A 12,344-nucleotide genomic window follows, 5' to 3' on the forward strand; every position below is an offset into this window, starting at 1 on the left:
TCCAAGCTCTTTCTCTCCATCCCTGCCCCCATCGTCCATTTGACGGCTGAGTGCCCACTGTAGGCCAGACATTGCACTGGGCTTGGAGGTGGGGAGCATCACTGCCTGCAACCACTTTCTGCTGCTGCAGGCCTGCTCTGATGTGATGCGACCGCTCCTTCCCCAGGCTGTATCTCAGTAAGCATGGGCTTGGGGGAATGAGTGATGGCTCCAGTGACAGTCACAAACTGAAACCCCTGACAGACTTATCACTGCTGAATGAGGGCAGGTAGTGATAGTAGTAGGAGTTGCATACTTGCAGGGGACCAGGGGACCCAAGACCCAGTTCTCCCATTGGCTTTGCCTAGAGAAGCATAAACTTGTCTTCCACTCTCTTTCCACCCTCTCCATCCCCTTCGTGAGTCCTCCTGCCTGCTTCCTCTCATCCCTGTCTCATAAAGCTGACCAGTGCTGTGATTCCTCCCAGGAAAAGAATTACGTTTTATTCCTGGCAGCCACCTCTTCTAGAGTGGGTGGCTTTTGAAGTGGAGATGTTGCTGGATGCTGAGAAGATGTGGCTGCTCATCTGCAGTTTGGGGATGGCCACTGGGGTCTCAGGTTCAATCTTTGGGTCACCACTGCTGTATGTAGTTGGTAGACTGAGAAGAGGAAGAGACGGGAAACAAAACAAGTTAGCAGCTTCTGGTTTCAGAACACTGTGTGAAATCCTGTGAGGCCAGAGGAATCAAAGTGAAATGTAGCAGCCCAGTCCTCATCCTAGAAGTGCTAGCATCAGGTTCTTTCATCTGTTGCACCTCTGTCAGAGACACCTTTCTAACGCCTTGCACAATTATATATTCTTGTTAAGAGTTGCCATCCAGGCCAGGCGTGGTGGCTCACACCTGTAATCCCAGCACTTTGGCAGGCCGAGACGGGTAGATCACTTGAGACCAGCCTGGCCAACATAGCGAAACCCCATCTCTACTAAAAAATATAAAAACTACCCAGGCGTGGTGGTACATGCCTGTAATCCTAGCTACTCGGGAGGCTGAGGCAGGAGTATCATTTGAACCCGGGAGGTGGAGGTTGCAGGTGGAGTGCAGCTGAGATCCAGCCTGGGTAACAGAGTCAGACTCTGTCTCAAAAAAAAGGCCGGGCGCGGTGGCTCAAGCCTGTAATCCCAGCACTTTGGGAGGCCGAGACAGGCGGATCACGAGGTCAGGAGATCGAGACCATCCTGGCTGACACGGTGAAACCCCGTCTCTACTAAAAAATACAAAAAAAAATAGCCGGGCGAGGTGGCGGGCGCCTGTAGTCCCAGCTACTCGGAAGGCTGAGGCAGGAGAATGGCATGAACCCGGGAGGCGGAGCTTGCAGTGAGCCAAGATCACGCCACTGTACTCCAGCCTGGGCGGCAGAGCGAGACTCTGTCTCAAAAAAAAAAAAAGGTTGTCATCCTGAGTTTAATGGCCTACAGTGAGCTGGACTCCAAGCTAAGTGCTTTTAGTGCTCTTTCCTTTATCTATCTATCTATTTATCTATTTATTTATTTATTTATTTATTTATTTATTTATTTTTATCACTCTTTTACCCAGGCTGGAGTGCAGTGGTGTGATCCTGGCTCACTGCAACCTCCACTTCCAGGGGTCAAGTGATTCTTCTGCCTCAGTCTCCCGAATAGCTGGGACTACAGATGCGCCCTACCACAGCCAGCTAATTTTTTTGTATTTTTAGTAGAGATGGCATCTCAGCATATTGCCCAGGCTGGTCTCAAATTCCTGAGCTCAGGCAATCTGCTCACCTCGGCCTCCCAAAGTGCTGAGATTTCAGGCGTGAGCCCCTGCGCCTGGCCCCTTTCCTTTACTAATAATTGCCATATTCAGTCTGCATGACCCTCTGTTGAGGAAGTTGTATCATCTATTATTCTCATTTTATGGATAGCGCTGAGCAATAGGCCATCCATACCCAGGCATTTTTTTCTTTTTTTTTTTTTTCAGGGAGGGTCTCACTCTGTTGCACAGGCTGGAGTGCAGTGGTGTGATCACCACTCACGGCAGCCTCAACCTCTGGGGCTCAAGCAATCTTCACCTTAGCCTCCCAAGTAGCTTGGGCTCCAGGTGTGTGCCACCATGCCCAGCTATTTTTTTTTTTTAAACGAAGTCTCACTCTGTCACCAGGTTGGAGTGCAGTGACGCGATCTCAGCTCACTGCAACCACCTCCTCCTGGGTTCAAGCAATTCTCCAGCCTCAGCCTCCCGAGTATCTGGGACTACAGGCACGTGCCACCACACCCAGCTAATTTTTGTATTTTTAGTAGAGATGGGGTTTCACCATGTTGGCCAGGATGGTCTTGATCTCTTGACCTCATGATCCGCCTGCCTCAAAGTGCTGGGATTACAGGCGTGAGCCACCGTGCCCGGCTGCCCAGCTAGTTTTTTTAAAATTTTTGTTGTTATTGAGACCGAGTCTCACTCTGTTGCCCAGGCTGGACTCAAACTCCTGGGCTCAAGCGATCCTCTCACCTTGATCTCCCAAAGTGCTGGGATTATAGGCATGAGCCACCACACACTTGGCTTTCTTTCATTTTTTTCGTTTTTTTTTTTTTTTTTTTTGAGATGGGATCTCACTATATTGCCCAGTCTGAACCTGAACTCCTGGGCTCAAGCAGTACTACTGTCTCAGCTTCCCAAGTAGCCAGGACTACTGCACCCAGCTTCCTACCAAAACATTTTTTTTTTTTTTTTTTTGAGACTGAGTCTGGCTCTGTCGCCCAGGCTGGAGTGCGGTGGCCGGATCTCAGCTCACTGCAAGCTCCGCCTCCCGGGTTCACGCCATTCTCCTGCCTCAGCCTCCCGAGTAGCTGGGACCACAGGCGCCCGCCACTTCGCCCGGCTAGTTTTTTGTATTTTTTAGTAGAGACGGGGTTTCACCGTGTTAGCCAGGATGGTCTCGATCTCCTGACCTCGTGATCCGCCCGTCTCGGCCTCCCAAAGTGCTGGGATTACAGGCTTGAGCCACCGCGCCCGGCCCAAAACATTTTTAATGGGGGCAAAGAATAGAGGAATAGACCGTCCAGAAGTAATGTGAAATAATTCTAATTTCCTCCCCTTACTCCTGCTAAGGAGGTTTCTCTGGGCTACACACACACACACACACACACACACACACACACACACACACTCATTCATTCAGTCACCCAGAGTCTGTCTTTCAGGGTCTGTGTCTCTATCTTACCTTGAGTTGTGAATACCCAGTGTTTTTGATGGGGCTAGATTGGCATGGGTTCATGAGACCTGATGAGGAAACAAAGTACAGGTTACTCATCCAGCAGTTTTCCAAGGATGGAACACTACAAGCCTGGACTGCTTGTGTCTGGTGACCCAGGGGGTGATGGGGGTACGGTGAGGACAGCCTCCTACCTGGGACAGGGTACAGACTGAGCCCTTCCTGAAGATTCTCAACTAGGAAGCTGTGCTGTGGTTCCCTGTTCCAGACCTCACGGGGCTCAATATATCTGTTAATAAGCCTACAACTCCTGTGCCACCCTCTGATCACCGCCACCTCCTCTGTCACACTCACTCTGGAAGAGGGGCCAACAACTTTCTCAGCCACTCTCTGCAGAAGTTGGAAGGCTCCTTTGCAGCTGTAGGTTGGCATAAACCCACCAGAGGGAGTTGATTAGCAAGGCATTAAAGGCCGACGGTACTTGGGAGAGTCAGAGAGGGTAGGGTAGTGGATATGGATTCTGCACTACAGGGCTGGGATGGAAGCAAAGGGCTCCTCTCCTCACCACCTCCCACTCCCAGGCTCCAGTCCAGAGTCTGTAAGGATTTTCTGCCCACCCTGGAATCTGTTGTTCATACAGAGATTGCCCTCCAGCTTAATAGATTCCCACTGAAGTAGGCTGGTGACCTGGCCTTTGGGAATCTTGGAGATTGCATTTGGAGGCGTGCTGAGTACAACGGGCTTGAGCACTTGGTTGTGTTGGCTGAGGTGGTGGCTGTGGTTGTGGTGGTTGTGGCCCTGGCCACGCCTGTGCCTGCGCCTGCGCCTGTGCCTGTGGCAATGGTGATGGCTGTGGTGATGGCTGTGGTGGTGGCTGCGATGTTGGCTGCACCGATGGCTGCTGGTGTGATGGCTGTTGTTGCTCCCGTGATCTCCACAGTTTCGCCACTGGTGGTTGCGGCACATTTGACTTCTTAGGTGGCTGGAGCTTTTTCTCCGATTGTTGTTCTTCTTCCTGGTGTTTCTTCAGTTCCTGGCAAGAAGCCCCCGGGCAAGTGGCATCCTCCTCTCCCCACCCAATCACCCATCTGCCAGAGAAACTTCAGGGAACAAGGCAAGTGAGTAGAGAAGTATAGGTGGCAGTGGTCTCTGTTCCCTAGAGCTGCAGGCTGAAATTGGGCCTACGCTGTCTCCCTCACCCACTGTAACACCCAAGAATGATTTCTGGGTGACAGCACCCGTAGCACAGCCCCAGCCCAGGAAATAGCACTGTCTTCGAGCACCTGCTTCCTTACTTGAGAGCTCAGCACGGAAAGCAGTTTTTAGTGCTGGAGGATAAAGAATAATTCCCTGCAAATGTCCTGTGTTGTGTTTTGTTTTTTAGAGACAGGTTCCCACTCTGTCACCCAGGCTGGAGTGCAGTGGCATGATTATGACTCACTGTAATCTGGAACTACTGGGCTCAAGTGATTCTCCTGCCTCAACTTTGCAAGTAGCTAGAACTACAGGTGCACACCACCATGCCCAGTTAATTTTTTTTTTTTTAAATAGAGTCAGGGTCTCATTATGTTGCCCAGGCTGGAGTGCAGTAAGTGGTGCAATCTTGGCTCACTGCTGCCTCAACCTCCCAGGCTCAAGCAATCCTTCCACCTCAGCCTCCTGAATAGCTTGGACCAAATGCACGCACCACCATGGCTTGCTAATTTTTAAATTTTCTGTAGAGACAGGGTCCTCCTATGTTGCCTAGGTTGGTTTGGAACTTCTAGCCTCAAGCGATCCTCCCACCTCAGCCTCCCAGAGTAATTTTTCTAATAGCCCAAAGGTGCTTCTAAACCTTACAAGTGCTTTGAAATAGCAGTGTCAAATAAAAATATAATGCATGCCGGGCTGGGCACCATGGCTCACGCCTGTCTTCCCAGCACTTTGGGAGGCCGAGGCGGGCGGATCACAAGGTCAGGAGTTCGAGACCAGCCTGACCAACATGATGAACCCCTGTCTCTAGTAAAAATACAAAAATTAGCTGGGCGTGGTGGCAGGTGCCTGTAATCCTAGCTACTCAGGAGGCTGAGGCAGGAGAACTGCTTGAACCCGGGAGGCGGAGGTGGCAATGAGCTGGGTTCATGCCACTGCATTCCAGCCTGGGTGATAGAGCAAGACTCTGTCTCAAAAAAAATATATATATATATTTAAAATATGCTTATATATAATAGATAATATGCTTATATAATATATATATATAATATATATAGCATGCCACGTGTAATTTTAAATTTTCTTTTTTTTTTTTTTTTTTTTTTGAGACAGAGTCTTGCTCTGTCCCGCAGGCTGGAGTGCAATGGCCTGATCTGGCTCATTGCAACCTCTGCCTCCTGAGTTCAAGTGATTGTCCTGCCTCAGCCTCCCGAGTAGCTGGGATTACAGGCATGTGCCACCACACCCAGCTAATTTTTGTATTTTTAGTACAGGCAGGGTTTTATCATGTTGGCCAGGATGGTCTTGAACTCCTGACCTTGTGATCTGCCTGCCTTGGTCTCCCAAAGTGCTAGGATTACAGGCATGAGCCACCGCACCTAGCCACTAAATTTTCTAATAGCCACATAGAAGAAGAAATAGGGCCAGGTGCACTGGCACATGCCTGTAATTCACACTTTGTGGCACTGAGATGGGAGGATTGTTTCAGGCTAGGAGTTTGAGGCCAGCCTGGGCAACATAGTGAGACCTGGTCTTTACAAAAAATTAGCTAGGCATGGTGGTGCATGCCTGTAGTCCCAGCTACTCTGGAGGCTGAGGCTGGAGGATGGCTTAAGCCCAGGAGATCACGCTGCAGTGAGCTATGAATAGACCATCGCACTCCAGGTTTGGTGACAGAGGAAGACCTTGTCTCAAAAAAAGAAGAAGAAGAAAAAACAAGTGAAACTAATTTTAATTACTTTTATTTATTTATTTATTGTGTGCGACAGGGTCTCACTTTGTCACGCAGGCTGGAATGTAGTGGCGTTGTCACAAGGCTTACTGCAGCCCGACCTCCCGGGCTCAAGTGATTCTCCCACCGCAGCCTCCCCAGTAGCTGGGACTAGGGGTGCACACCACCATGCCCGGCTAATTTTTGTATTTGTTTTAGAGATGGATTTCACCATGATACCAGGCTGGTCTGAAACTCCTGGGCTCAAACGATCAGCCCGCCTTGGCCTCCCAAAGTGCTGGGATTACAGGCATGAGCCACTGCGCCCGACCTAATAATGTATTTTACTTAACCCCATGCGTCCAAAACATCAATATGAACATATCAATGAACTTTTTTTTTTTTTTTTTTTGAGACGGAGTCTCGCTCTGTTGCCCAGGCTGGAGTGCTGTGGCCGGATCTCAGCTCACTGCAAGCTCCGCCTCCCGGGTTCCCGCCATTCTCCTGTCTCAGCCTCCCGAGTAGCTGGGACTACAGGCGCCCGCCACCTCGCCCGGCTAGTTTTTTGTATTTTTTAGTAGAGACGGGGTTTCACCGTGTTAGCCAGGGTGGTCTCGATCTCCTGACCTCGTGATCCGCCCATCTCGGCCTCCCAAAGTGCTGGGATTACAGGCTTGAGCCACCGCGCCCGGCCTCAATGAAGTATTTTATATTCTTTGTTTTCATACTAAGTCTTCAAAAGTCCCAAAGTGTTGGGATTACAGGCGTGAGCCACCACGCCCGGCCATTGTTGTTTTTTAAGATGGAGTTTTGCTCTTGTTGCCCAGGCTGGAGTACAATGGCGTGATCTTGGCTCACTGAAACCTCCGCCTCCCAGGTTCAGGCAATCCCCCTGCCTCAGCCTCCCGAGTAGCTGGGATTACAGGTGCGTGCCACCACGCCCAGCTAATTTTTGTATTTTTAGTAGGGATGGAGTTTCACCATGTTGGTCAGGCTGGTCTTGAACTCTTGACCACAGGTGATCCACCTGCCTCAGCCTCCCAAAGTGCTGGGATTACAGGTGTGAGCCACCGTGCCCGGCTGGGAGCAAGACTAGAGCAAGACTCCGTCTCAAAAAAATAAATAAATAAGTGAATTAATTAATTCAAGGCCAGGCATGGTGGTTCACACCTGTCAACAGTTTGGGAGGCTGAGGTAGGAGGATTGCTTGAGTCCAGGAGTTCCAGACCAGCCTGGGCAACAAAGTGAGACCCTGTTTCTATTACAATAAAATACAATTTTTAATTTTTTTTTTTTTTTTTTTTTTTTTTTGAGACAGGGTCTCATTCTTTCACCCAGGCCAGAGTGCAGTGGTACCATCTTGGCTCACTGCAATCTCCACCTCACTGGTTCAAGTGATTCTCCTGCCTCAGCCTCCGCAAGTAGCTGGAATTACAGGCATGCGCCACCATGCGTAGCTACTTTTTGTACTTTTAGTAGAGACCGGGTTTTGTCATGTTGGCCAGGCTGGTCTTGAATTCCTGACCTCAAGTGATCCACCGGCCTCAGCCTCCCAAAGTGCTGGATTACAGGTGTGAGCCACCACGCCCAGCCAAAATAACATTTTTAAAAACTAAATTAAATTTATGTAAAACTGACCGGGCATGGTGGCTCATGCCTGCAATCCCAGCACTTTGGGAGGCTGAGGCAGGCGGATCACCTGAGGTCAGGAGTTCGAGACTAGCCTGACCAACATGGAGAAACCCCATCTCTACTAAAAATACAAAATTATCCAGTCGTGGTGGTGCATGCCTGTAATACCAGCTACTTGGGAGGTTGAGGCAGGAAAATCACTTGAACCTGGGAGGCGGAGGTTGCGGTGAGCCGAGATCACACCATCGCACTCAAGCCTGGGCAACAAGAGCAAAACTCCGTCTCAAAAAAAAAACCAAAAAAAAATTAGTTTCTCAGTCACACTCCAAAGCTCAATATAGCACACAGGCTGGGGGTTACCCTATTGGACAGAACATCTTTAAACCTCCCAGGCCTAGTACACTTGCCCTCCCCCAGTCTATTACAACAGGGAAATTGAGTTAGCTTGTAGTGTTCCCCCCAACACAGACACAGTCTATCTGAGAGAATGCTAAATGACCTTGCTTTCCTCCTACCCCCAGCAAACAACATTCACCAAATAGTAGGCAGCTTCCTAGGGTTCCGTCTCCATTCTCCATTGCCTTCCTACTCCAGAAAGGACCCTGAAGAACCCAGCCTATCCCATGCACCTGTTCTTTCTGCTGCAGCTCCTGCTGCTGCTGGGCCATCAGCCACCTCCTTCGGTCCAAAGCCATCTGCCGGCGCCGGGCCTCCCAGTGGTAGGCACTACCCATGATAGTGGGATGGTGTGAGGCCCCAGGTGGGGGTGGGGACAAGCAGAGCCCACTGCTCCCACCACCTCTGTCTCTTCCCACTCAGACCCCTCTGCCTGTAACTGGAACCACCTCACAATGTGGTTACTGCCAGGGCAACTGGGCAGGCCCCACCTGCTTTGTTGAGGAAGGGAGGCGTTTTTCCCAAGGCTCCCAGGGAACATCTGCAAAGTACCTTTCTCTCCTGGGTGCTGAGCAGATGGAAGATCTTCCCACCTTAGCTTTGAGTCTCAGTGGGCCCCATGGAAAATTCAGCAGTAAAATCTTTTCTCTCTGGCTTCTTTCCCCCACTCTTCCTCAGGGGCTTCCAGCATCATCTGACTCTCCCTCTGCTCATCCCTCCCCACTTAGGTCTCTGGAATTACCTTTTTCTCCTTAATCTCTCCTCTCCCCATCTCCCCCATAAATGTCTGTGCTGAGTCAGAATGAAAGAAAATACAAAATCCTACTAAGCCTCACTGAGGTCTGAGACCCCAGAATGCAAAGGGATTTCTTAGAAGACACCCTAGCTCTGGAGATTTCTAATGCTGAACTCAAGCCTAGCGTCTACCTCTTAATTTTATTTTCATTTTTTTTTTTTTTTTTTTTGAGACGGAGTCTCGCTCTGTCACCCAGGCTGGAGTGCAGTGGCCGGATCTCAGCTCACTGCAAGCTCCGCCTCCCGGGTTTACGCCATTCTCCTGCCTCAGCCTCCCCAGTAGCTGGGACTACAGGCGCCCGCCACCTCGCCCGGCTAGTTTTTTGTATTTTTTTTAGTAGAGACGGGGTTTCACCGTGTTAGCCAGGATGGTCTCGATCTCCTGACCTCGTGATCCACCCGTCTCGGCCTCCCAAAGTGCTGGGATTACAGGCTTGAGCCACCGCGCCCGGCCTATTTTCATTTTTTTATTTTTATTTTTTGAGACGGAGTTTCACTCTTGTTGCTCAGACTGGAGTGCAATGGCGCAATTTTGACTCACTGCAACCTGTGCCTCCCAGGTTCAAGAGATTCTCCTGCCTCAGCCTCCCAAGTAGCTAGGATTACAGGCATATACCACCACACCCAGATAATTTTTGTATTTTTAGTAGGGACAGGGTTTCTCCATGTTAGTCAGGCTGATCTCAAACTCCCGACCTCAGGTGATCCGCCCCACTCGGCCTCCCAAAGTGCTGGGATTACAGGTGTGAGCCACCATGCCTGGCCTCAGACTGTGCATTTAAGATCATCCGAAGCGGCTGGGTGCAGTGGCCTCCGCCTCCCGGGTTCAAGCAAGCAAAAAGAAAGAGCCCAGGCAACCTAGTGAAACCCTGTTCGGGCTGGGGCGTATCTGCACCCCAGCTATTCCAGAGGCTGAGGCAGGAGGATGGATGGAGGCTGGGAGGTGGGTGCTGCGCTGAGCAGTGACTGCACCGCTGCACTCCAGCCTGGGTGACAGAGCCAGACCCCATCCCAAATCAATAAACATAAAAATAAAGGAACCAGTTTGTAGAAAGCAGGAGAGGGTCCCATTGAACTTCCAGCCTTCAATCTACAGCTGTGGCTGGACAGGTTGGAGCAGCAGGCTGGAGCAGTGGCCGTCTTGGCAGGGATCATTGACCCTGATCTATCATCGGGAGGAGGAAGAGCTGATCTCATGCAGGGAGGGCAGGTGGACTACATGTGGACTCTGGTGATCTGTTTGGGTGCCAGGTGTTGCTCCCAGGGCCACCTGTAACTGTGAATGTGCGGGAACCCTGACTTGAGAAGGGCGTGGCCACGGCGAGCCTAGGCCCCTCAGGGATGAGAGTTTGGTTCACGGTACCCAGGGAAAGCACCAGCATCGGCAGAGGTGATAGCTGAGGAGGAGGGGGAATTTAGAGGAGAGACACAAGATGAGTAGCAGGGGCAGCCCTGTGATCAACAACTGCTGCAAGAGGGGCTGTTTGTTTGACTCACTAGTCTTCTGCGGCTCTATGCAGTACTGAAGAGCGGAAGACAGACGACACAATAACCACAAAAATTAGCCGGGCGTGCTGCTGTGCGTCCATAATCCCAGCTACTCGGGAGGCTGAGACAGGAGAATCGCTTGAACCCGGGAGATGGAAGTTTCAGTAAGCTGAAATCACACCATTGCAGTCCAACCTGAGCATTTGAGCGAGACTCTATCTCAGAAAATAAAGACAGAATTAAAGAGCCCAGCGCGGTGGCTTACATCTGTGATCCCAGCGCTTTGGAAGGCCCAGGCGGGCGGATTGCCTGAGGTCAGGAGTTCGAGACCAGCCTGGCCCACATGGCGAAACCCCCCCCCCCAAAAAAATACAAAAATTAACCAGGCGTGGTGGCGTATGCCTGTAATCCCAACTACCCAAGGAGGCTGAGGCAGGAGAATTGCTGGAACCCGGGAGGTAGAGGCTGCAGTGAGCCGAGATCGCACCACTGCACTCCAGCCTGAGTGACAGAGCAAGACTTTGTCTCAAAAAAAAAAAAAAAAAAAAGTCTGGGTGCGGTGGCTCACGCCTGTAATCCCAGCACTTTGGGAGGCCGAGGCGGGCAGATCATGAGGTCAGGAGATCAAGACCATCCTGGCTAACATGGTGAAAACCCATCTCTACTAAAAGTACAAAAAAATTAGCAGGGCATGGTGGCGGGCACCTGTCGTCCCAGCTACTTGGGAGGCTGAGGCAGGAGAATGGTGGGAACCTGGGAGGCGGAGCTTGCAGTGAGCTGAGATGGTGATGCACCACTGCACTCCAGCCTGTGTGACAGAGCAAGACTCCATCTCAAAAAAAAAAAAAAAAAAAAAAAAAAAAAAGCCTGGGCCAGTGGCTCACACCTGTAATCCCAGCACTCTGGGAGGCGGCAGGCGGGTGGATCACCAGAGGTTGGGAGTTGGAGACCAGCCTGACCAACATGAAGAAACCCCATCTGTATTAAAAAGCCCCTGAGGAAGAGTGGGGGAAAGAAGCCAGAGAGAAAAGACTTTACTGCTGAATTTTCCATGGAGCCCACTGAGACTCAAAGCTAAGGTGGGAAGGTCTTCTATCTGCTCAGCACCCAGGAGAGAAAGGTACTTTGCAGATGTTCCCTGGGAGCCTTGGGAAAAACGCCTCCCTTCCTCAACAAAGCAGGCAGGGCCTGCCCAGTTGCCCTGGCAGTAACCACATTGTGAGGTGGTTCCAGTTACAGGCAGAGGGGTCTGAGTGGGAAGAGACAGAGGTGGTGGGAGCAGTGGGCTCTGCTTGTCCCCACCCCCACCTGGGGCCTCACACCACCTCTTCCTATAATCCTAGAGACCCTACCTAATCTGTCTGGACCTCAGTTTCCTTGCCTAAAGAAGAAGTGATAGCTTGTTACCTTCTTTCACATAGCTGTTATAAGGATCAAATAGAATAACGGATGGGAAATAAAAGTATAAAATTGTTTAGCTACAGGTTGGTATTATCCTACCTGACCCTTCCAAGGACTGCGTCCTCAGTAGGTGGAGTGAACAGGTGAGAGGATTATTCTCGGAAGCCCAGGAAGGCTTTTGGGGATAGAGTCTGTGCATTTAATTTTTTAACTTTTTAATTTAATTTTAATTTTATTTTTTGTTTTTTGAGACGGAGTTTCACTCTTGTTTCCCAGGCTGGAGTGCAATGACACTATCTAGGCTCACCGCAACCTCCGCCTCCCGGGTTCAAGTGACTCTTGCAAGTGAGCCACCAAAGTGCTGGGATTACAGGCGTGAGCCACTGCGCCCAGCCTGGGACTGTGCATTTAAGATCACCCCAAGTGGCTGGGCGAGGCGGCTCACGCCTGTAATCCCAGCACATTAGGAGGCCAACGCAGGCAGATCACGAGGTCAGGATATCGAAACCATCCTGGCTAACATGGT

General features: G+C 50.7%; 1 protein-coding gene across 1 annotated transcript; it reads right to left on the reverse strand.

The window, feature by feature from the left end:
- Positions 1 to 456: 456 nt before the first annotated feature.
- Positions 457 to 8,507, reverse strand: LOC112610049 (mediator of RNA polymerase II transcription subunit 15-like). Its single transcript, XM_025363333.1, has 4 exons — positions 8,368 to 8,507; positions 3,892 to 4,237; positions 3,214 to 3,272; positions 457 to 638 (listed from the first exon to the last, which is right to left on the reverse strand). The coding sequence occupies exons 1-4, from the start codon at positions 8,470 to 8,472 to the stop codon at positions 612 to 614; spliced, it is 537 nt and encodes a 178-aa protein (XP_025219118.1). The 5' UTR covers positions 8,473 to 8,507; the 3' UTR covers positions 457 to 611.
- Positions 8,508 to 12,344: the final 3,837 nt, after the last annotated feature.

The sequence above is a fragment of the Theropithecus gelada genome, chromosome 16 (genome assembly GCF_003255815.1).
Source record: "Theropithecus gelada isolate Dixy chromosome 16, Tgel_1.0, whole genome shotgun sequence".
In the NCBI taxonomy this organism is placed as follows: Eukaryota; Metazoa; Chordata; class Mammalia; order Primates; family Cercopithecidae; genus Theropithecus; species Theropithecus gelada.